The sequence below is a fragment of the Symphalangus syndactylus genome, chromosome 11 (assembly GCF_028878055.3).
Source record: "Symphalangus syndactylus isolate Jambi chromosome 11, NHGRI_mSymSyn1-v2.1_pri, whole genome shotgun sequence".
Lineage (NCBI taxonomy): Eukaryota > Metazoa > Chordata > Mammalia > Primates > Hylobatidae > Symphalangus > Symphalangus syndactylus.
In genome coordinates, this window is record NC_072433.2 from 31,824,448 (window position 1) to 31,850,953 (window position 26,506).

Genomic DNA, 26,506 nt, shown 5'->3' on the forward strand with positions numbered 1-26,506 from the left:
AGTATTTCCCACGATCTGGCTTGTTTACATGTGTCTTATTTCTGAACCACACTACTGTCCCGTTAGGTAGGAATTATTATTAGTGCCACTTTGCAGAAGAAAAGACTGAAGCTCAGAAAACTTGAATATCGTGTCCATCATTACAGAGACAGCAAGCAAGGTGAGCTGGGATCCAAACCCGGGTGTATCTGTTTCCAGAACAGACAGTCCTCGGCACGCACAAGACGCCTTTAGCACCAACTTCTCCCTCAGGTCTAGAGAGAGCACAGCATGGGTGTGCTGTAAATGCTGTTAAAATAATAAGTGGCTTGACCATTCAGAAAGATACAAATATTTGGGGGTTTCTTTATGGGGGCTTTTTGAGTTTTGTTTAGTTTAAGTTTTGAAGCCTGCCAAGGTCTGCTCACACACTGGGATGAGAGAAAGACTTAAGGGGAATCTGTTTTAAGGGGAAGATTTTCTGCAATTCCAGGGTAAGGAGGAAACTTTGTTCTGGACTCCGTTTTCTCTGTATTGGCTCCCCATTGAAAGCTGTTTTTTTTTTCTTCCATTTCCAAAGCAACTGCTGCTTGCCGTGGCTCCTCTACACTCATCAGGTTGAGACCTTTTGAATTATAGAGTCCCAGTGATTGAGCTGAGCCCAGGCAAAGAACGACAAGCAGGGTGATTCTACCGGCCATCTTGTTAGATCAGATACCGCCTATATTTGCAGTACAATCTGGGTCTGCCCCTTTCAGCTGGCTTCAGTAACGCCACTCACCAGCCCAGCTGATGTTAATGACCTTCTAGCTTTCTTATTCTGAGCCAGAATGGAACCAGAGACCTAGAGGTGAAAGGTTTCCTCCCCTTTTATGAATTCCCTGAGCCACACTGTCCCCGAGGGTGTCCTGAGAAATTACTTTCCCATTTAGTCTAATTCAGCAAAGCTTCTCTCTTGGATCTGCAGTGAACATTATTTCTTTAAAAACATTTTTTGAGAGGGAAGAAACACATTTTGCCACGCTGAGGGTAAGCAAAAAATGTATCTGACGCCTCAGGTAATGGGGATTTTTTTGGGCCCTTGCCTTCTGAATCTCTTCAATTGAACATTACATTTGTTACCATATTTTATTCCCAAGGGAGCTTTCCATAATTTAAATCTCCTTTTTAACTGTACATTTAGAATGGGGACCCTGACACTATCCTGATTATACCATACAAGCTGGACAATACAGAATTTTTCTCTGGGAGCATTCTAATTTTATTCACTCCTTATTAACATCCTGGTGTGTCCGGAATTGGTGGGTTCTTGGTCTCACTGACTTCAAGCATGAAGCCGCGGACCCTCGCGGTGAGTGTTACAGTTCTAAAGGCGGCGTGTCCGGAGTTTGTTCCTTCTTATGTTCGGATGTGTTCGGAGTTTCTTCCTTCTGGTAGGTTCATGGTCTGGCTGGCTCAGGAGGGAAGCTGCAGACCTTCGCAGTGAGTGTTACAGCTCTTAAGGCGGCACGTCTGGAATTGTTCGTTCCTCCCGGTGGGCTCGTGGTCTCGCTGGCTTCAAGAGTGAAGCTGCAGACCTTCGCGGTGAGTGTTACAGCTCATAAAAGCAGTGTGGACCCGAAGAGTGAGCAGTAGCAAGATTTATTGTAAAGAGCAAACGAACAAAGCTGCCACAGTGTGGAAAGGGACTGGAGCGAGTTGCCGCTGCTAGTTCGGGCAGCCTGCTTTTATTCTCTTTTCTGGCCCCACCCACGTCCTGCTGATTGGTAGAGCCCGGGGCGGGGGGGGGGGTCTGTTCTGACAGGGCGCTGATTGGTGCGTTTGCCATCCCTGAGCTAGACATCAAAGTTCTCCACGTCCCCATCAGATCAGTTAGATACAGAGTGTTGATTGGTGCACTCACAAACCTCAAGCTAGACACAGGGTGCTGATTGGTGTGTTTACAAACCTTGAGCTAGACATAAAGCTTCTCCAAGGCCCCACCAGAGGAGCTAGATACAGAGTGTCGATTGGTGCATTCACAGAACCTGAGCTAGACACAGGGTGCTGATTGGTGTATTTACAATCCCTGAGCTAGAAGTAAAGGTTCTCCACGTCTCCACCAGACTTAGGAGCTTAGCTGGCTTCACCCAGTAGATCCTGCACCAGGGCTGCAGGTGGAGCTGCCTGCCAGTCCTGCGCCGTGCGCTCGCACTCCTCAGCCCTTGGGTGGTCGATGGGACTGGGCGCTGTGGAGCAGGGGATGGTGCTCGTCGGGGAGGCTCGGCCGCACAGGAGCCCGTGGAGGGGGTGGGAGGCTCAGGCATGGCGGGCTGCAGGTCCCAAGCCCTGCCCCGCGGGAAGGCAGCTAAGGTCCGGTGAGAAATCGAGCGCAGTGCCGGTGGGTCGGCACTGCTGGGGGACCCAGTACACTCTCCGCAGCCGCTGGCCTGGGTGCTAAGCCCCTCATTGCCCAGGGCCGGCAGGGCCAGCTGGCTGCTCCGAGTGAGGGGCCCGCCAAGCCCACGCCCACCCGGAACTCCAGCCGGCCCGTAAGCGCGCGCGCAGCCCCGGCTCCCGCTCGCGCCTCTCCCTCCACACTCCCTGCAAGCTGAGGGAGCAGGCTCCTGCCTTGGCCAGCCCAGAAAAGGGATCCCACAGTGCAGCGGTGGGCTGAAGGGCTCCTCAAGTGCCGCCAAAGTGGGAGCCCAGGCAGAGGAGGCGCCGAGAGCGATTGAGGCCTGTGAGGACTGCCAGCATGCTGTCACCTCTCACTGGCAGAGGATTGCATTCTGCATCCTGAAATGGGCAATCCCTTCTGATGAATCCTGGAAGCTAAGATTGTAAAAATTTGGGTAAATTCCCCTTCCCATTCTCATTTGTATTTTTTTAATGTTGTTAGTTCGAAGCTAGTTATTTCATGGAGTTTAGCATAAAAGGAACTAAAATGTGTCTTTTAAACAGGTAAAAAAAAAAAAAAAAGAGAAAAGAATAAAAGGCCTACAGTGTGTTCGACCAGTGGGCTGTGTTAGCATACACCCCGAAGTGTTAAAAAAGAATGGAAGAAAGAGAGAGGAAGGGATGGAGAGAGGAGGAAAGTCAAGAGGAAGAAAAGAACGAAGAGAGGGAGATGGGAAAGAAAGAAGCAAGGAGGAAAAAGAGAACTTCTATTACGCAAACCAGTTTCTGATAGGTCACATAGCTACGAATGAAAACTAAAATCTAAATAAAGCTTAAAAATTAAAGGACTTACTAGCCTACTTATTCTAATTCTTCAGATCCACTTTCTTAACTCTTGAGTTTGAGAAGTGCCTACTATTGTTCACTTTAGGTGCTTTTGAAAAGCAGTGATTTTATTTGAAAACCGGTTTGAGTAGACCCTTATCTTTCTTCCTCCTTGTTTTTGCAGGAAATTTCAATGAAAAGAAAAGCCAATGGATTGTGGTCTTAGAAAAGCTGCTTAGATGATGTCTGTTTCCCGTGCTATAGACACGTGGCAGAGCTGTAAGTAAATGCTCGGCACTGCATGATGAATTGGATGGCTGCAGACCGGAGACAAAAAAAATAATTGTCTCATTTTCGTGGTGATTTGCTTAACTGGTGGGACCATGCCAGAACGGCTAGCGGAAATGCTCTTGGATCTCTGGACTCCATTAATAATATTATGGATTACTCTTCCCCCTTGCATTTACATGGCTCCGATGAATCAGTCTCAAGTTTTAATGAGTGGATCCCCTTTGGAACTAAACAGTCTGGGTGAAGAACAGCGAATTTTGAACCGCTCCAAAAGAGGCTGGGTTTGGAATCAAATGTTTGTCCTGGAAGAATTTTCTGGACCTGAACCGATTCTTGTTGGCCGGGTAAGCTTTGTTTTTAAGATCTCAATTTCAGGGTCTGTTAGTGGTCTTAAGATGTTTAATACCAGACTCTTTTTAGTTGTGGCCACCATTAGCTGTAAATTGTTCAAGCCAGATGGTTAGTGAGTTTACCTGTCGTTCTTTTAGGAATACGATTAATCCCAAGGTAACAGTTTTAAATGGTCTTGTAGGGAAAGCTTCTCCTACCACCTCTTCCACCCGGCTATCAATAAAATATAACACTGCTTATATAATGCATAAACAAATAAAGTTTTCTTTCTCATTCACACGAGAGAGATCTCATGCCAAACGTTTTCTCTAGTTTATAGTACTTGGAAGAGATATGCATCTTTTCTCAGTTTGAATTCCTACCACTTCAATTCCTGAGAATTTATTTTGTTTTATTTTATTTTAAGGCCATGCAGATATCTCTAATTGCAGGTAGATATTTATCTTTTTTGTTTTATCATCTGCTTTTTCAGTAATTAACCTAGGATGGAGAAAAGGAAGTTCTTAAAGTGGTTGCTTAACTGTGCATTGTACCATTTGAAAAACTTTGCAATAGGAAACTAGTTCATCCATTGTCAGGTGAAATCAAATGTACAGAATCAAAATTTTTGTTTAGTGGAGTGTGTGTGTGTGTCTGTGTGTGTGCGCGCTCGTGTGTGTTAGACTGGGCTTACATTTGTTTTGCTGTTGTTGGCAGGTTAGACAAATGTTCTTTGTGTAGACATGGGCTGCCTGCTTTCCAAAATCACACTGTGGGTTGTTGGAGACTACACGTGTTTATTCCTCAGAACTGTTCATAAGCTCCTTTTAATTTTGATGCACATCTTCATGTAGGTATAATTCCAGTTATGAGCCTGCCAATGATTGATTTTCTTGATAAGTTTTAGAAGTGAATCAGGCCAATGTTATTCACTTCCCAAATGCAATGATTTAAAAGAAAAATAGGAGGAGAATTAAATGCTGATCTTCAGGACTTAACTCTTTGTGTTTCACTGGGAACTTCTGATTGCATTACTGCTTTTACCCTATTGTCTTGCAAAAGAAATTGAGCCTCCCCAAGGATTATGTTTCTCATTTCATATGGTTCTACTTGGATGAAGAAAGCCTGCATAAGGAGATATCAGGAATCATTACATGGATATTTATTGAGCCTTTCCTATGTGCCAGATGCTCTATTAGGCACAGGAGGCATATCAATGAACAAAACAGTGATCTCTGCCTTTAAGGAACTTATATTTTGGGCAATACTGAGTGTTTATTGTCTGTTGAACACTATTATGAAAGCACTTTGTGGGCACCAACCTTTTTGATTCGAACAATAGCCCCCCTTCAGTATATGCATATGTATGTTCATTTGCATGTATGGATACAAATATATATTTATAAAACAAGTCTGCACTCCCTTTTTCGTAAGTTCAAAATATAAAATCTGAAAGATTTTTTTGTATCCTTGATACAAACTCAGGGAGCAGAACCGACTTGAGGCTATTATAGTCGTAATGCGTAATTATGACTGTTCATATATTTTGCCGCAAAAATGTCAATGTGTTTGATTACAGGGTGCTGCCCCAGACCCTGCTGAGGGTGTTACTTACCATATTGTTTATATACCTTAATGTTTCTGAAGTATGAAAAGTTTTGAATTCCAAGATACATCTGGCCCCATGGGTTTTGGATATGAGCTTCTTTTTTTTTTTTTTTTTTTTGAGACCGGGTCTCGCTCTGTCGCCCAGGCTGGAGTGCAGTGGCGCGATCTCGGCTCACTGCAAGCTCCGCCTCCCGGGTTCACGCCATTCTCCTGCCTCAGCCTCTCCGAGTAGCTGGGACTACAGGCGCCCGCCACCATGCCCGGCTAATTTTTTGTATTTTTAGTAGAGACGGGGTTTCACCGTGGTCTCGATCTCCTGACCTCGTGATCTGCCCGCCTCAGCCTCCCAAAGTGCAGGGATTACAAGCGTGAGCCACCGCGCCCGGCGGATATGAGCTTCTTTACCAGCATTATCTTATCTTTTTTGTAGGTACAAAAGTGAGGTTTAGGTGGATTAATAAACCAAACCAAGATCACAGAGCTGGTAAATTATCTGCCTGAGTTTGAATCCTGTTGGAAATTCCAATGGCCATTATTTCACCCACTATACCTTATTACATATTAGGAACCAGCTACCTGGAGTTTAAACTGTAATTTACACTTACGAGTTATTGAGTAAAGAATGTAAGGTCTTTAAATGCCTACTTCTGGATATTCAGAACTTCTTTAATCAGCCCTAAGGCAAGACGTTCTCATACCATATGAAATTCTGGGAATACATGCATATTTACATAGTGGACGCTTTGTTTCCTGCTTTTCTTAGTTATCTTTTTATGAAGGTATATCACTCTGACTGTGTCTTGCATAATGTAAATAACAAAACATGCTATGCCCAGGAGAACATTTCATTTTTATCTGGGTAGAAAAAGTAATTAACGTGGGGTTGCCTTGGACTCAGAATCCGATAACTGATTTCATCTCCATTCCTTACATGAAGTAATAGAGATAGAGGTAAACAACCAGGCATTCAGCATCTTCTTGTGACTTATTGACCCGTGAGACGTTCATGCTTCTCTGAATGACAGAAATGTTGCCAGTGAATCCTAGGATTTTGAAATAGCCAAAATGCTTTTGAGTCTTAGTGATGGTTTTTATCTAGCCTTTTCACGGCTTCCTACCATGACCAATTCCCAAACAATTGTAAAGTCAGAGTTTATTTTCTGGAAAACTTTTCTGCGAACATTTCCCATCATACCTATTTCCCTTTAAAGAAAAATGCTCCTAAATTATGACACTGTAGCCTTGGAGGATCTTGGGTTGTAGCGTAGCCAAAAATACATTTCAGGTGACTGCTTCAGATTATGAATCAGGCTGAGTGCGAAGATGATCTGTATCGGGGTGCCTACCGGTGCTTTACAGTGTTTTACCTCTGTGCACACTCTTCCACATCCGACTCTTTAAACCACTTCACCTCCCAGCTTCTCCCCAGGAACCGGCTGAGAAGCATTACTTACTTATGAGCACACCTGCTCTTTGAAAGGCCCTCCTGCAAGTCACCATGGCGGGGCCTGTGACCTAGCAGGCTGAGTTCAAGCTCAAGGGCAGAGCTAGTTTTTGAGTGATAGGTTCTTCAGAGCTTCACGTATAACCTTACAGCATCCATCATCTGTTTTTAGTATATTGGTAGGCAGCTGGATGCTGAGAAAGCTCCTTAGCATCAGAGATGTACTCTCTCGAGGTTTGAATATGGGCTTGGCCACTTTCTGGGTGTTAACCCTGAGAAGGTTACTGAAGTTTTTCAAGGATTTTGCAAATAAGATAAATAAGAATTTGTAAGAGTAAAGAAAATAATAGAAGCATAGTGCCTGCTATATAGTAGTTGTAGTTGTAATTGTATTCTTAATTGTACGTGTGTGTGTATGTGTTTGTAGTTGGAGTGGCAGACAAATTAACAATTACCTCACTAGACAAGACTCTGGGAGCCCCTTCACAGGTACATGTTGTATAGTGTGGAGGTGATGTTTCTGTGTGTCTTGAAGAGTCACTGGCCCGGGGGTGTGGGGTGGGAAGTAAAGTGCCCCAGCAAGATAGAGGAGTTTATGCAAAGTCATTGGGGAGAGAGTAAGATGACTGAGAGTAAGATCCTTCCCTTGGTCAGAAGCAACATAAGCCTTTATATTTTCTGTTGTAATGGAATGAAGTCAGTGGTCATATATTGGTTTCTTTTTAAGATAGAGTCTTGCTCTGTCACTCAAGCTGGAGTCCAGTGATGCAATCACAGCTCACTGTAGCCTCGACTTCCCAGGCACAAGTGAATAGTCCCTCCTTAATAGCTGGGACTACAATCATGCACCACCATGCTTGGCTATTTTTGTTTAAATCTTTTGTAGAGATGGGGTATCCTGTGTTTCCCAGACTGATCTTAAATTCCTGAGCTCAAGCAGTCCTCCGGCCTTGGCTTCTCAAAGTGCTGAGATTACAGGTGTGAACCACTGTGCCTGGCCTGAAAGTCATATTCTTAGAGAGGTTTTCCCTATCAGTTCTTCTAAAATGTAATTGTTCTTCCTTTAATATTTCATATCCTTTGTCTATGCTTGACTGTTTTTCTTCCTGGTAATCATTATCTAACATACTCTATACCTTATTATGTTTATTATTTGTCTCTTCTAGCATGCAAGTTCCACAAAGAAAAGGATTTTTGAGCCCTTTGGTCTTTACTCTGTATTCCCAGAACCTAGAACCCTGCCTGCATATAGGAAGTGCTCAGTAAATACTTTACATGAAAAAATAAATGAATAATTTATCTACATAATGGAAGAATTTATAATAGTCATATAAGCTCAATGGCATTTTTCAATAAAGGAACTTTCATGTTCTCTCTTTCATATGAGTATTTTATAGTTTAATGGGTAGTTAAAAATTTTTTTTATGTATTGATTTTGAAAGTCTTTCTTTGAGGTAGTGGGCATGAAGAAAATGTTAACTTGTTTAAGCAACTCTCTTTCGAAAAGCTGCAGGATTACCTCTGTGGAGACTGTCTTTCTTAGCACTGTCATAAAGCAACACGTTGTCTTCCAACTATCTTCAGACTTTTGTGTTTGGGCTTATGGTACAAACTGGAGCAGAAAGTTTTGTCTGGATTTCTGAAAAGCAAATACCAGTCAAACAGATTCTATTCCTGCCTCCAGTTCTCTGTGGACCAAGGCAGGGCAGAGCCTGTTCATAAACACATAAACATTGAGCATTCACATCTCCATGTACCTCAGTGTTGACTTTCTTTGGAAACTGTGACAGAGAAAAAAGTGGCTCATGGGACACTTAGCCCAATTATGCTTATTTGTTCTGGTCTTAGGAAAGAGAAAACCTGTGGTGGTTTTTGATGAATCTGGCACACAACACAAAAATACTATTCTGTGGTAAAATGTGCAGATACTCTTTATGGTAGACAGCTTGATGTCATTATGAGAACCCTTGGCTGCAAGTCAGGACGGTGATTGATACAAGCATGCCACAAGTATTTATTGAGCATCTACTGTCTGCAGAGTATTTCATTGCCAATGGATTCTCAGCTCTGAGCAAACACAGATCTATCTATGCCTTCTGCATGGAACTAATGAGCTCCTAGAGGGAGACAGACATTAAAACAGATAATCACATGAAGAAACATACAAGAAAACTGAAATAAGTACTCTGAAGTGAAGGAATGTGGTTCTCTTGAAGCATATACAGAGGAAGCTGCCCTATTCTATGGGAGGATGGAATCTTCCCAAAGGAAATAACCTGGAAGTTGATATGCATTAACCTGTTGTTGAACCAGCGTTCAGGGATAAAGAGAAAAAGAGCATTTTCGATAGAGGAAATAGCATGTTCAAAGCTATTTACAAAGCTGAGAGAGGGTCAGGGTAACTGAGTTTGTCTTAGTCAGTTCTGGCTGTATAACAAGTTAACATAGACTGGGTGGCTAATAAACAATAGAAATTTATTTCCCTCAATTCTGGAGGTTGGTAGTCTTTAAGATCAGGGTGCCAGCATGGTTAGTTCTGGTGAGGGCCCTTTTCCAGGTTGTAGACTGCAATCTTCTTGTATTCTCACATTGGTAGAAAGAGGGCAAGGAAACTTTCTGGGGCTTCTTGCAGAAGGGCTCTAGGGTTCCACCCTCGTGACCAAATTACCTTTCAACAGATCCACCTCTTAATACCATCAAATTGAAGATCAGAACTTCAACATATGAAGGTCATAAACATTCAGTCCATTGCACTGAAACACAGAGAACTAGGCTTAAAGTCTCTTGTGTCAAGTTAGAAAGATAAGCAAGGATCTCTTGCAGATCTGGCTTCTTTCTCTTTTAATTCTACTACAAAGTAACTGGGGGAAAACGTCATTTCTGTTGGGTACAATTTCCTCACTTCTGAGTGTATGGGATTAAGATATTATATATTTAAGATACAAACCCCTATGGAACAGGAATACACACACACAAACACACACACACACATGCCCCACATGTTCATTGAATATCCTTTTTCTAAAATGCTTGGGACCAGAAGTATTTCAGATTTGAGATAATTTTCAGATTTTGGAATATTTGGACATATATTGAGATATCTTGGAGAACAGAGCCAAGTCTAAACATGAAATTCATTTATGTTTCATATTTACCTTATGCACATAGCCGGAGGGAAATTTTCTATAATTTTTAAAGTAACGTTTTTATGTAACAAAGCTTTGACTGTGACCCATCACATGAAGTCATGTGTGGAATTTTCTACTTCTGGTGTCACGTCAGTGCTCAAAATCTTTCAGATGTTGGAGCTATTTAGATTTCAGATTTTCATATTAGAGATACTCAGCCTCTGTGTGTGTGTGTGTGTGTGTGTGTTATATGTAACATCGATTTTTGGCTCAAGTTGCCTTAGTCCTTGTTCTGTAAGTCTTGTGATCCTCAATTCCTTATATTGCTTTATTTTGGGAAAAAAAAAAAAAAAACCAGTCTGCTCTGCAGGTGGTCATAGTTCTTCTATACTAAATCCTCTCTCTTACATAAACTTCTCTGCTCTCTTTCCTCCCTTTTTTCCTCCTACCTGGGCTTCTGAGCTGTTCCTTATTTGGATGTAACTCTCTTGCTGGTAATGCCACATCTATTTATAATTCTCTTCCTCCAAGGCACTGACTCATTTTCTCTCTTTAAATTTGACCTTCTAACCTTCCCTCTGCACTGTAACTTGGAAATCGTTTGGGTGGTGCTTAGTTTGAAGGACACAGGATGCCAAATAATTACACTATATTACAGTTTACGGCGTCTGCGACTGGTGAGAAAATTGCACTTGACGTGCCATTATTTTTTGCTGGCCGTTTGCATGTTAAGAGCGCTGGATTACACAGTCACAGCTTAATTGTATCTTCGGCCTTGTGAGAACAATTCACTTTCAGTTCCATGAAGCTTCTACCTACTCAGACAGAGCCTTGTGCACCAATAATTTGGCAGGAATGCAAGTCAGCATCGCGTGTCTCAACCTGGCCAAACAACAAGGGTTGGCTCCCTCTTGCCCAGTGTCCTGACTTAGAAATAGGGGTATCCCAGAGCTGTTGGAAATCTTTGGGTGCTAATATAAATAATATAAATAAAGAGAATACTATTAGTCATTTAAATTAGCAGAAATTAGCAGAAACCCTAAACACACACATGCTCACCTACACATGAACACACATGCTCACCTACACATGCACACACATGCACACCTACACATGCACACACATGCACATGGAGGATTTCTTGGCTGAGTTTGTGCATGAGCAAAATCCCAAATCATCTCTTAATCCTTTTTGTTTTTTCCTGTAGCTCCAGACTCTCACCCTTCTCATCTCATTCCTTACCAAGGGATGAGGTGAGAGAGAGTGGATAATCGATGCTTATGTTTGTAGATGCTCTGAGAAGTAAATTCTCAGCTTTATTATAAGAAGAATCTTGCATATTTTGTCAGCTATTTGAGAGTCATCTCATGAAGGCAGATATTTTTCCCACTTGAAGCAAAATAATAGCAGTCATATGTTTACGGATGACACAATCAGATTATATAATTCTGTTTTTTAAATAGATTGCAACAAGATAGTCAGTATAAAAAAACAAGTTCAGAGTATTGATTCCTATTACAAGTATGAAGCTGAAATTCACAGGGAAGCATTGGGCAAATATAAATGCTACATGACTGGAAAGTGACTCATTGCATATTCACATGACAGAATAGCATAAAGTCATTAAAAAATTAAGATTTATGAGAGTGTGGTTGCAACTTAGTAAATATCAGAGGCAAGATATAAAATGTGTATAGAAAATAATTATTAAAATATATGCGTGATACAGTCAGAATGCCTGACAGATATCTGTTAAAATATGTGTGTGAACATGAAAAAATATATTTAAATATTTTTGTATCTATCTTCAAACCATGAATATAGATGTATGTATTCAAATTTACAAAAATAATAAGCCATTAGTGCCCATTATCTTGCTCACCCATACACCCATATTCAATACTTTTAGTCATTCTACTGCTATTTTTTCAATTACCTTCACCCCTACAAAAGCATACCCATTGCCAATGCTCTTGATTTAGGTAGTTAATTTAAAGAGAATGCAAATCATGTCTATAACCACTATTCACTGTTGTGATGTGAAGATTTCCCCAGCTGAAAACAACACAGAATCATAAAAAAATCCCAAATGCATGATTATATCTAATGAGTATGTGATATCCAGGTAACCCACCTTAAAAAAATTGAGCAGTTAATTTCTGACATTGATTCAGATTAGTAACTATACCACAAAGCAATACAGGAGAACCCGTAAGGAAATATATCAATATATTCAATCTTTTTTTCCCCAATATATGTGGTTGGATTATGAGTTTTAAAAAATAATTTTCTGCATTTTATTTTCTTAATACGCTTTTATTAAAATGTAAAACTTAATGAAATGAGAAAAAATAATATATTTTTCAATTATCTTAACATCAATGCCATCCATTCATAGCAAATTCTTGGGGACCGTTACTTAATGTAAAACAAATTTGGAAAATAGAATCTCGTTTTAAAAACTACACCTCTGCTAAACACTTGTATGGCCAATTTCATCAATTAATAAAGCACTAGGCTTATTTAATCATTTTTATGAAACTATGAAGAGAGAAAGAACAGCTACAGTCTTTCTGCATTGCTAAATGCACATTAAATAAGTTCCATAACTATGGAATAGACCAGATATTAACCAGATGTGAAGGTTTTATGTTTGATTTTTTTAATGAGAAACTATCTTATGAGTCTTCAAATAATATAATCAGCCTACAGGTTGCTTGTAATTTTTTCAACAGATAGGAATGACCTAGAAAAGTTATTTGTGGAACCATGTTATTCAAGAAAGATGAAAGTGTTACAGCGTTTACAGAATTTCTTTTGGCCTGGCTAAGAATGTTTGCTAGACAGTGGTATTTTAAAAATAGTTCAGTATTTTCCATCTGTACATATCATTTCCATTATAATTAACTTAAATTCACCCACTTGCATGCACATACACACCTTGGCCTAATTTGGTCATCCATGTTTCTGTCCCTAAGTCTTTGAATATTTCATTACACAGTATTTCGATAGGCAGCCTTGTGCACAAAAATCGGAATACTCAGTTAAGATATGAGCGTGTTTTCTCATCAGCACTGGCTCTCTAACCTCAGATTTTAATATGTTTAGGAATCCCTTTAGATGTTATATCCTAGAGGAGAAATATAATACACTACATTTTTATTACTCAAAGTGAGGTCTGCAGACCACCAGCAGCAACACATGGGAGCTAGTTAGAAATACAGAATTTCATTCAACAACTGTACACCCGGACTTATTGAATCAGAATCTGTGTTTTAACACTACCCCCAGGTAATTCTTATGCACATTAAAGGCTTTAAAGTGAAATACACATTTAGTTTTTAGGAAATCAGCCAATCATCAATCAACCCCTGTGTGGGTCAAATCATGCTTTTTTGCTGTCTGTACCCAGCCAGAGTCACTTTTGAATACCACCCAATTTTAAAAAAAGGTCAAGGGGGCTAGTGTTTGGAAAAGCCCTAGGTGAGGTTTTGGAAGGAAACAGCTGTTGATTTTATTTGAACCCCACGTGGTGGGTGATGAATATGGTGGGCTGATGGGACTCCTTCCACATTGCAGGTGATGGTGAAAAGCCACCGCCTGCGTGTGCACCCATGCTCCTACCACCAGCTCAGTTCCTCAGTGAGAACTGTTAACTGTTGTCTGCTCAGTTCTGTGGACTACTTCCTTTTCTCTATATGTATTTACCACAATGCGGCAGATGTGTTCTGAAATCTACAGAGTATCAAATGTTACTGGGCTTCCATGGAAGGCAGTAGCAGAATCCAAATAAGCCTGATCAGAAGGGCTGAGGAATATTGGGAAACAGCAGGGAATAAAATACTACATGCGTATTTTTATTTCTCCCTAATCCTAAGAATAACCCAGCTGGGTTGGATACATTTTTTTTTTTTCAGTGAATATGTGGTTGAGACTAGGAAACTGATGACATTATCCAGGGACATGAAAATGGGGGAGAAAAAGAGGGTTTGTTTGTTTGTTTTTTTTGAGATGGTGTTTTGCTCCTGTTGCCCAGACTGGAATGCAATAGTGTGATCTTGGCTCACCGAAACCTCCACCTCCCGGGTTCAAGCACTTCTCCTGCCTCAGCCTCTTGAGTAGCTGGGATTACAGGCATATGCCACCATGGCCGGCTAATTTTTTTTGTATTTTTAGTAGAGATGGCGTTTCTCCATGTTGGTCAGGCTGGTCTCAAACTGCCAACCTCAGGTGATTCGCCTGCCTCAGCCTCCCAAAGTGCTGGGATCACAGGCGTGAGCCACCGTGCCTACCCCCAAGAGAAAAAGAGATTTTAAGTAACCTGAATAAACTGATAGTATCTATTGAGTGTTTACTATATGGCTGACAATTTATTAAAGTTTGCCTATTCAATCTTCACATCAATCCTCTGATAAAGGTACCATTATACACATTACCAGATCGGAAGAAAGTCACGGAAGGGAATAGTGATTTCCACTAGAAGGTGCAGGGGAGACAGATAGTGATTATGTGATGAAGCCGGGAGTCAAACCTGAGCTTGGTGATCACAGAATTTGTTCCTGTTACCATGGCAACACACGATCTCATTTGAACCTTATGTGGTAGGTGCTCAGTGTGCTAGGCTGTGACCCCAATTTGCAGATGAGAACAGTGAGATCATGGAAGGAAACAAAGGTATGGTCTCATAACGAGAATGTAAAAGGTTTAGTAAGATTTGAGCAGACAATGAGAGACGTTTCTCTAATTACAAAGCCACCACACGTATTTTTTGCACCTCTATAGGCTTTGCTAGTCAGGGACAGAGGTGCACATAAATCCCTTAAGAAAAGAAAAATGTCCTTGAAGATTAGGCTTGTGCTGGCTCTGTTTTATTTATTTTATGGGAATCAGAGGAGAGGACATTGGCATAGCCTGGGCCCGGGCAGGGCTGCTACCAAGTACACCACAATCTGGGGGTTATTCTCCTAATACAGGGGTTAGCCTAGTATCTTGATGTTTTGCTTTCTCATTTTAAAAATATATTAAAAATGATCGTGCTGATGAATAAGAAAAAATGATGGAGAAGGAGTAGCAAGAAGAGAAAAACGGTTTTATTGAAAATTTCAGACATCTTGCTACGTGCTTTAAATATATTTACATGTTATTATTTTCCATTCCAAGAGAATTAAGGCTTTTGGATGGAAGTAAATTCTCAGAGGCTAGGTGACCAGAGTGTAATGATTCTGGTTTCGCCTGAGCTGGGCAGAGCTTTTAACCACGCCAGAGCTGTAGCATAAAGTTAGAGAGCTCACTGGAATCTTTAGCCAAAACTGAGCAATTTTCTAGGTTCTTCTTAAAGTGAGAATCACCAGAACAGCAAAAAGAAGAGTGCAGTGAAAAATAAAATCTTGTACACATAGACAGGAACTGAAAGAAGACAAAACGCTTGTACCCTCCAGTTGCTTGAACTAATTGTGTTAATGCTGAATAATTTAGTAACAATTCCCAGTACTCTTGGAAACTGAGCTGGTGGACAATATTACAGAGGCTCCAGAGGTGGGATCTATAATTTACTTAGCTCTGTGCAGTGACTTCCCTGACGCCCCTTGTAACTTTATAAGTCTTTTTCCAAATAGATATGTGCTTCTCTGTTGCATTTCTTCCATTCCAGCCCACATCTTGGTGACTTTCTCCTGAGCAGTTCCGGTCATGTCCTCTGCTACTGGTGTACCTTGGCCACTGAGAATAACCCCTTTATGCCTTTAGAATAACCCCTTTATGCATTTAGCAAATACTCTGAGGAACAGTAATTTGATGAAAGAGCAAACATGCTATTAAAAATGACTAAATCCTGTAACTCTTAGAAGCAAGTCAGACTCCCTAGCCACTCAAAAGCTTTGTTTAGAATGTGGCAGGGTTATTTATAGTGGAGTTTTTCTTTCCTTTTTTTTTTTAATGTGTATATAGGAACCTAAAAGTATAAATGAATTTCTCGTTGCAGTTTGCCTTTTGTCATACTCGTGTGTGTGTGTGTGTGTGTGTGCACATCCTATCATTTTTTCTCTTAAAGGAGCTTTGCCTTGGAAAAGCTCATCCTCTGATTCCATCCTTGACTTTGTAGGAACATTTATAATCAGCTTTTCGAGGTGTTTTCAGAAATCATTAGATGTTTGCAGTGGCTGGTCCTATTGATCAAGGCCACTGTTTTTCGAGTACTCTCTTCTGTTTTTCCTGTCATTAAACTCTTACTGTAAAGAAAGGTCTTAGTTTTTTATAGCTGAACCCAAATTTCATATTCCAACTAGACTATCAGAAATGCATTTAAGACTGTGATTCATGCCTATAATCTCAGCGCATTGGGAAGCTAAGGTTGTGAGGATCACCTGAGCCCAGGAGTTGGAGGCTGCAGTGAACTGTATGATCATGGCACTGCATTCAAGCATGAGCAACACAGCGAGACCCTCCCCATCAAACTCCCAAGAAAGAATGCATTTAAATGTTCCTATCTTTTCTTCCATCCCACCAGTTGGAGGAAAGACACAAGCAAAAAAAAAAAAGCTGAAAGACCAAACAATAAACATGGAGACTCTCCCAGCTCCCCATCATCACATACACGTAAACAAAACGAGGTGGTAAGACAGTGTCAAAGAGACACAAACCACAGAGCCAAGTGGTAAATAGAGGGTGAGACAGAAATCCAAAAATACAAAGCAAAAGTCACACTACAAGTGATACAACATAAGAAAGGAGCTAAGCTGGGCACAGTGGCTCACAACCGTAATCCCAGTGCTTTGGGAGGCTGAGGCAGGAGAATCACTTGAGCCCAGGAGTTTGAGACCAGACTGGGCAACACAGCAAGACCCCAGCTCTACAAAATATTTTTAAAAATTAGCTGAGTGTGGTGGTGTGCACTTGTGGTTGCAGCTACTCCGGAGGCTGAGGCAGGAGAATCAAGGCTGCAGTGAGCTGTGTTAGCAGCACTGCACTCCAGCCTTGGTGGCAGAGCAAGATCCTGACTCAAAAATAATAATAATAATAATAATAAAGATAATAATAAATTTTTAAAAAGGAGCCTAGAGCCAGAAAACATACAGAAAGTAAGAGATTTTCACAGGATCACAGCATTCAAGAAACATAGAGGATCAAAATCAATGAGAGAGAAAATGAGGTAAAGTAAAAATGAAGACTGAGGGAAGGAAAGAGAGTAGGATAGTCCCCGGAGAGAAGAAGGGAAGGCAGAGGATAAGCAAGCAGAGAAAGGCCATATGGAGTGGATTTGGGGTCCACTGAGTGACTCTCACTAGGGCCAGGCTAATGTCTTTTAGCCCCTGGACAGATGTGTTAATGTATACTTTTATGTATACTTTTCTGATCACACAGGTTCTGATTTTTTTGTTTTTGCTTTGGAAAGGTGTGCATTTTGTATATATTTATGGGGTGAGCAAATACATTTTTAATAGTTCAGTAAAGAACAAGAGAGGTGGAAGTTGGAGAATATACATAGATAGAACCAAGGAAAATAATACTTTTTTGACTACCTAGTACCTTCCAGGATACATGAACTCTTTTTTAGATCTCACCTGAATCCTGTGAGATAGGGCTATTAACATCAACCCCCTTTTAACAGATAAAGAAATAGGTTCAGAGAAATTTAGTCACTGTCCCAGGTTGGTTAATAAGGTGGGGAATTGGGATTGGAATGCAAAACTAGCTTATTTCCAAAACCTATACTTCCTCTGCCTACACTGTGCCACCCCCTCCCTCAATTTACTTGGTTCTTCCTTATGTTTCTTTACACATGGAAGGGCTCTTGTGGAAATAGGAGCAACGTTCTCATGGAAAAGTGCTTACTTTTATGGAACACCATTTGCTCTTCCAAGCATTTCTTTTGATCATCCCAATAACCCAGAAGGCCAAGTGGGATGACTAAGATGGCATTAGACCCACAGTAGAAACCAGACCTTTGGACACCTTGTCTTGTGTTTTCTTTAGTGATCATATTGCCTCACTAGAGGCTTTTGTGAATGCATCAGCATTACAGATGGTGTTCCCACCCATAGGGTAACTCTTCACCATTCAAAGTGTGTTGAGATTAACACTGCAGTTCCAGGTTGCCCTACAGAGCAGGCCTCTTAAGACATCCACTCCTAAATCTTGCAGCATGCCAGTGCAGCAAGGTAGGAAAGCCCTGAGTGAGAGAGATATCCTTTTAAGTGCACCATCCAATCACATGGTTTCTGTGGTCTCTTTTAAATCCAAGGACTATGCTACTTCCCTACTTACACTGGCAAATATGAACTGAGAACCTGCATTAATAATAGACATTCTTCCTGGGCATTTTTTTTTTTTTTTTAGATGGAGTCTAGTCCTGTCACCAGGCTGTAGTGCAGTGGCATGATCTGGGCCCACTGCAACCTCCGCCTCCTGGGTTCAAGTGATTCTTCTGCCTCAGCCTCCCGAGTAGCTGGGATTACAGGCACACACCTCCACTCCCAGCTAGTTTTTGTATTTTTAGTAGAGATGGAGTTTCAACATGTTGGCCAGGATGGTCTCGATCTCCTGACCTCGTGATCCACCCACCTCAGCTTCCCAAAGTGCTGGGATTACAGGCATGAGCCACAGCGCCCGGCCTCCCTGGGCATATTATTGAATGAGATTTTCAAAAGCCTGTACTGCCTTGCGACCTCTTAGCTTCACATCATCCAAGATGGTGCTCCTTAATATAGCCTAGCACCCCACATTGTAAGTGCTGCGTAACGCAGGCCAGGAAACCACAGATGCAAGAATATTGGATAATTCTTTTGCTAATGTTCGAGGAAGGCTTTTGCAGCTGTCTTCCTATAGGAATACTTTGCTAGGCTTGGATTTGGGTGAGAAAAGGTAGCACAGTTGAGTGTCACTTGGCTTTGCAAGTACTGGGACACAGTTATGTACTGTGACCTGGTAGGGAAGTGTTGTCACATTTACAAAGAAAATCAGCATGCCTGGGAACTGCTCCTTGAGATGTGATAGGGAAGTAAAAGTCTGCATCTGAAGACTCCTCTATCTCAAGAGAACTTTTGAGGTAGCAGAAGAAAGCGTTCTTACTTTGGAATTAGAGCCTTGGAAGAATCTTTGCAAATACAAAATCCTCTCCTTCTGCTACTCTGTAAACTCCACAAGGTTCTGGCTTTCTCTTTTAAATTTTATAAAAGGGTCAGCACAAGGGAAACTTTTCTCTTCCACCTAGCAAGGGCTTGGGCTAAGAGAGATTTTCCTCTTTCTCCCCTGAAAACTGTAAGCATTAAGACTGATTGACTGAATGCAGATACTTAATTTGAATCTCTTTAAAGAATAGTATTTTCTATTTTACAATTTACTATTTAAAGTATATTGTTTTACCCAAGCCATGCTTTTTATGAGCCATAGCCTTGTGTCTGAAACACTAGGAGGTATACAAATTCACATATCCACAGACACACACATTTATACAGAATTAGAAAATGATGATTAGCATACATTTCTGAAACCAATAGCAAGTTTTCAACACAGCTTCTACCTTTTTTTGTTGTTATAACCACGGTGGCTTGTCTATTTTTCTGTCATCTTTATTGCCTGAAATGAAGAGCTTATATGCAATATCCCACCTTGCAATACCTTTATTGACCTCTGCTGGTCAAGAGTCCAGGCTTGTATCTTTTTCATTGAGAAATATGCTAGCCTAGAGGATTGTGACAGTAAGATTCTGCTCTGAAGTTAGACAAAGCCAGGCTTCAATACCTGTCACAATAGCCCCATACTCAGCTTGTACCGTTGCATGAGAGTTAGTGTTGTTAAGCCTCAGTTTCCTCATTGAGAAAGTTACTTGGTAAGATTTGTCCTTTAGGTATTCCCCTAAGCAATAGATGTAATATCATACTTCACTGAGTGAGGACTAAATATTATGGTAGTTGTTACTATTCTAGACAGTTCACGCCTTGGACATTTTTGTCATTAATTAAAGCTTTTTAAAATTGCAATTAGCGAGACAGTTTTTAAATCCTGTCACTCTATGGCCATATGTTACACATCTGTACAATAACCTGGGTGTCTTCAGTACTTTCTAGTGCCCTTTGGAATCTAACATTCTGTTTCTCTATGATTTTTGATTCATACAAACTGATCCTAATACTGAGCCTGAGGAAGGAATAGATTTTACTAAGTGGAAGGAGAAATGCTTTGCCTTCTGAAGGCATAGAGGAAAGTATATGTTTAATTGGTACTTACTTTTCAATATTTAAGGAGAAGAAAAAGTAGAATAAAATGATGGATAGCCACATTCCATATTGACAGATGGACATGTCTAATATTTCAAAATGTCACATGCAAATACCATAATTATTTTGAAGACCAAGGTGACAGGGATATTGAGGATGACTCCAACTTTGAACCTCCACCCTCAGTAACCCATCGAATTCAACAGTGACGTGAGACACAGTAGGTTGACTTCTGTAATGCTGAGGACCACACTTAAATGGACACAAGTCGGAAGGATCGTCTTTCTTTTGAGCCATCTAAGAGTAAACATATCCCTGAAAAAAACACAGTGAGGCATTACAAACTATTCATGCACAAAAGTATAAAATCACCACCATCATAATACTATGAATTATAATGAAATATTATATCTATAACATCTTGTAAGGAGATTGCATATAAAGCACGTTATTAAAATATACTTTATAAAAGCTATTATGTTGCAATAACTGAGAGCTATTCAACTGCTATTATCTTTTGTGCAAAATTTTAAAAACGCTTGATCTTCAAACTGTTGCAAAGGTTAAAATAAATTCTATGATTAGAAGTACATGGAATTTGTTGAAATAAAAGCTAACATTTAATGGCACATTTTATAAATACTGAAGAGAAGGAATCTTTGATTCACAATTATTTAAGCATGTTACATGACCACCTCCCCCAAGATACACTCACATGCTTACTACCAAAACCCCATACTTATTAAGACAATTTTTAACCTTTGTACTAATGGATGATTATGTACCAAACATTTCTGATAACTTTTTTTTTTTTTTTGAGACGGAGTCTGGCTCTGTCGCCCAGGCTGGAGTGCAGTGGTGTGATCTCGGCTCACTGCAAGCTCCGCCTCCCAGGTTCACGCCATTCTCCTACCTCAGCTTACCCAGTAGCTGGGACTACAGGCGCCTGCCGCCACGCCGGGCTAATTTTTTGTATTTTTGGTAGAGACGGGGTTTCACCGTGTTAGCCAGGATGGTCTTGATTTCCTGACCTCGTGATCCGCCCGCCTCGGCCTCCCAAAGTGCTGGGATTGCAGGCGTGAGCCACCGCACTCGGCCAAATTTGTTTTTCAGTACAGTGACAGATCCTTTACCTAAGATAAATTGTAAAACTCGTAAATTTACTCAAGTTTTTTACTGACTTGTTCTTATAAAAAATAGGGTATTTTACAAAAAGAAGTTTATTTCTAGACTCTGCTGTATCATAACATCCATTTTATAATCCTCTTCCAATTATAATGGGAAATCTGATTACCATCAATGCTAATGGCTAACATTTTGAGTAGTTTTATGCTTGCAATAGGTGGAACACTTAGGGCATATCTCATTTAATGCTCACAAACTCCATATGAGGTCTACACTGTCATGTATTTCCATTTGCAGCTATAAAACGATTTAATGAGGTTGTATCGTTCCTCTAAGGTCAGTCATCTGAAAGTTGCCGAGTCAAACCCTGAAGGTAAATATATTTGCTTTCAATTTCAATCCTAAACTTTTCTGATATATAGTCTCTTACAAAAAATTTGAAGTTTCTCAGGTAAAGTAGTCACATTATGTCATTTCATCAAACATACACACACACAGTTTAGAAACTAATATTGCATTCTACAGATTAATTTACTTTCTTTTTTTCAAAATCAATACAATTGATTAACTTGTTATTCTGAAGTGTTGGCAAATTATTGGGTAAAAGTGAATTAATAGATTTATTCTACCCTCTCTACTGGGGACATACTATGTTTCAGGGTCTTTGCTGAGGTCGTGAAGACACACAAAAAGATTCTGAATGATATGAACATTTACTTTGAAGAAACAAGGTAAAAATATTCAATAGTGGGCTATTCACTCTTTAAACAACATTCCTCATTTTTAAAAATAATATCTACTTGTCATATCTGCTTGTCTTCTTAGCAACCACAGCATCACTACCAGTTCACCTACGTTATCCAGATCTCACGTTACTCTTGGAAAAGAATTAATAGTCAAAACCGATTTGAAGTCAGAAGGATTTCTCTCCCCATGACTCTTTAACAGAGCACATAGCTTGAAGCTAGTGCAACTTTCTAGGCAGGAAGGGAGAAGATCCCTATGTAAATCATTATCACTGACAAGTTAAGCCTCCAGTCAAAAGCGGAATGTATAGCTTGTGTATTTACCTCGGGCTACTTGTCTCCATGATGTAGCATGAAAAGAAATACTTAGAGCAGGTTGATATCCACACATACACACCCTTAGCGCACTGAAGGGCCGGTCTCATGTTGCCTTGGATTAGCTGAATTTCAGGGCTTAAATTATTCTCAGGACTCCTAATATCCAACTCTTCACCCCAACCCAGAAATCCTAAGTAAAGGAGATGAAGTGAAAATTCCATCTTGAATGAGCTGCTTTTTGATTAACTCTAACTGCACCTATTAAACATAGGATTGGGAGTGGAAAATTATGAGTCCAATCTTCTCCATTTAGGTGGTCAAATCTGTTCTTCCAGTCGGCTTTCTCTGTTGCATCAGAATCATGTTTCTGAATTTCAAAACTAGACCAGTCATTCCCCTAATTTCTGTGTCTTCATTATCTATGTGAATGAGTCCCAAATACTTTTCTAGCCTCAATGAACAGCAGTTACCATTATTTGACCTTGGAAAGTCACTCAAATTTTTAGCATTGTTGAATACCTTAAATGAGTTGATAGAGAGGTATCACTTAGAATAGAACATAATGGTGCTATGCAATTGTTAACTATAATGCTGATACAAATTTTTATTATTCATTAATAAACTATTGTTAACTATAGTTACTGCTAGTGTTACTACTACAGTGTCTACTACTAGTAGTAATACTACTACAAACACCACTAAGTTTGAATTTGATATTACATGAGAAAATAACATGTTAAATTTTATCAGCAACCGTATTAAGAAACAGCTCAGTGAAATGAGAAAAAGTTCAACTCAACATTTTGGCCAAAGGCTTTATCTTTCCTCTATATCATTATGCCTTCAGCATCTTCTTTCTATTCAGTTTTTGGCAGACTGTGGGTTCAAAGTAAATGTTTATTAGTTGAGATATCTGTGTAACATTTCTGTTAGAACTTATAAAACCATCTAACACTAGTAGATGCTAAATAGATGCATGCTTTTTTTAATTCTAGTTTTTTCTCACAATATTTTGAAAGCCAGTCTACTCAGAAAAGATGTAGCATGAGCCGTCTTAAGCCATGTGGAGAAATAGGAATGCTTTTACACTGTTGGTGGGAGTGTAAATTAGTTCAACCATTATAGAAGACAGTGTGGAGAATCCTCAAGGATCTAGAACCAGAAATACCGTTTGACCCAGCAATCTCATTACTGGGTATATACCCAAAGGATTATAAATCACTCTACTATAAAGACACATGCATACATATGTTTATTGCAGCATTATTTACAATAGCAAAGACTTGGAACCAACCCAAATGCTTATCAATGACAGACTGGATAAAGAAAATGTGGCACATATATACCATGGAATACTAAAAAAAATGAATCCATGTCCTTTGCAGGGACATGGATGAAGCTGGAAACCATCATTCTCAGCAAACTAACACAGCAACAGAAAACCAAACACCACATGTTCTCACTCATAAGTGGGAGTTGAACAATGAGAACACATAGACACAGGGAGAGGAATATCACACACCGGGGTCTGTCGAGGGTGCGGGGGGCAAGGGAGGGAGAGCATTAGGACAAATACCTAATGCATGCGGGGCTTAAAACCTAGATGACGGGTTGATAGGTGCAGCAAACCACCATGGTACATGTATGTATACCTATGTAACAAACCTGCACATTCTGCACATGTATACCAGAACTTAAAGTAAAATAAAAAAGGGGGGGATTCATTATAATTTTTTTTTCAAAGAACATTTAACTCACGTCTTTTCATGCCCCAGTGAGCACAATATAAACATCAGAGACACATAGAAAGTGATATGCATGTGTATAACATTTTTCAGGGTCCTTTAAAGTCATAATCACTACCTGGCACTTTACACCCATTATCTAATTTAATTTTCATAATAAACCTAAAAGTTAGATGTTTTTATAACTGCATCATAAGAAACCGATACACTGCACGAGGTTAGGTAAATTTTCCAGCATGCGAAGACTCTTCTATATCTGCTGAACTCTAGCGTTCATCTACCTAGCTCCAAAACCTTTGTTTCATTCTTCGTGCTCTCTGTGTAGAAGTAGCCTGTGACTTCCATGATTTTCATGATCCTTTTACTCTGAGTTTCTGCCTCTAAATCTCAGTCTTCCTTTTTAATAGCTCCAGTCTCCAAAAGCTGTGAAACCCTAGCAAAATTAGTGGTGGAGTTGTGCTTTAGATCCAAATCCATGTGACCATAAACAAGTCAGCTCAACATCACTGAGCTCAGATTTTTCATCTGTAAAATATTTGGTAATCTTTATATTTTGGCTTAAATGAGGCAGTAAATACATGAGAAGTACCTAGCATTGTCTTTCATATAGTAGGCACTTAGTGGATGAAAGCTACTCTTTTTATTATCCTTACTCTTCTGATTATTGTTTATAATCAGATAATGAAGAGGCATCACTAATCATTTAAATTTTCATCCTTCTAAAGCTGTGCATTAGTTATGTTTGCTAATGAGACTGTTGCACTTAACTGATCTTATCTGCTTTGTCATGCCCAGTATCTTAGATTGAGCTTCCATATAATGTCTATCCTTCCAACTTCTTAGAACTGAGTCCTTTTTTTCCCCTCTGTATCGATTTTATTAAATCCTTTGGCTCAGTAAGTCATTAGAATAAAATATCTAATCTTAGAGAGAAAATGATCTTTGGAATCAGCAACTCAGTTTTATTTCGAAGGTCAAGAAAGTGAATGAAGGAAGCAGAGACTTGAATATCTTTTCTAGCTGACAGGTAGCTTCTTTCTGGATGACAATGCTACTACCCATCCCAGAGGTCCTTTGATCCATGGGCTAAAGTTGGGTGACTCAGCATTCTCAGTAATGCCAAACATATAGCGGGCATGACTCGTTTAATTACAAGGTGAGAGCTTAGGTACGTCTCAGAAGAAGAAGCAATAAAAAGATACATTGAAGTCCATATCAGCTTTCTCTGTGTCTTGGATCAAGGACACCTGGTGGAAGACAGTATGCTAGATCGAAGATTCTTGGATGCAAAAGGTCCTAGGTTAAAATACCAATTCTTCCACCAACTAGCCATTTGCTTTTATGCAAATAACCTGATCTCTTTGAATCTCCATTTACTCACCTGTCAAATAAGGAAAAAGACACCTGTAGATATTTGGTGAAGTGCTTTAATTATTATTTACCATAGAAGACCATATTTTAATTTCAAATTTACAGAAAATTTCCAACAATAATAGTAATATTAATAATAATACAAGAATCTCACCATATTCATCAAGTGTTTAATTTTGCTTCATTCATTTTGTCATTTCCTAATTATCTTTTCATGCATATTGCATTTTTCTTCTAAACCATTTTCCATCAAGTTGGGGATTTTTTTTTCCATTACCATAAAATACTTCAATGTATTTTCTAACCACAGAGTAATTATTATGATCTGGAAATATAGCACTGGCACTATACTATTATTCTATCCATAATTCATAAAAATTTTGTCAGTTATTCTAAAATTGCTGTTTATAGATATTTGTATTTCTTGGTACAGGTCAAGATGACTTACTGCATTTAATTGTCATATCTTTTTAGTTTCCTTTTATTGGAACAATTTCACAGACTTTCTTGAAATTTATATTTTTGGAGTTTATATGCCAGTTATTTTGTAGAACATTTTTAGATTTTTGCATCTGATATTCCCTTGTGAGTACTACAAGTTAGGCGTTTTTAACAGAAACCCTGTAGAAGTGATGCGGTTTTCTAAGGGCACCATATCACAAGTTACGTGAGGTTGGTTTATCTCAATATGGATGATGCTAACTTTGCTTACCTGGTTGAGATGGTGTCTGTCAGGGCTTTCTTCTGCAAAGCTACTATTTTCCCTTTTGTTATTAATAAGTAATTTGTAGGGAGATACTTTCTGACAATTCTATTTCTCATTAGACTTTCATCCAATAGTTTTAGCATTAATTCGTGATTTTAAAAAATCTCCATATTCCTTCTATATTTATTAACTGGCATTCTACTCTAAGGAAGTCCATGATCATTTGACAATTGTTTTTCTGGAAGGATGAAAATATGGTAGGAGCAAGAGAAAATATAGGAGTATAAGAGTCAGTGT

The 26,506-nt window shown here is 39.7% G+C and overlaps 1 protein-coding gene across 5 annotated transcripts in view; it reads left to right on the plus strand.

The window, feature by feature from the left end:
* Nucleotides 1–26,506, plus strand: part of CDH8 (cadherin 8) — a 379,890-nt gene that overhangs the window by 13,405 nt on the left and 339,979 nt on the right. For all 5 annotated transcript variants that reach the window (XM_063612664.1, XM_055298666.2, XM_055298667.2 and 2 more), the window contains exon 2: nucleotides 3,368–3,818. In XM_063612664.1, the coding sequence (XP_063468734.1) occupies nucleotides 3,567–3,818 (252 nt within the window). In that variant the 5' untranslated portion in view covers nucleotides 3,368–3,566. The remainder of the gene's footprint in view (nucleotides 1–3,367; nucleotides 3,819–26,506) is intronic.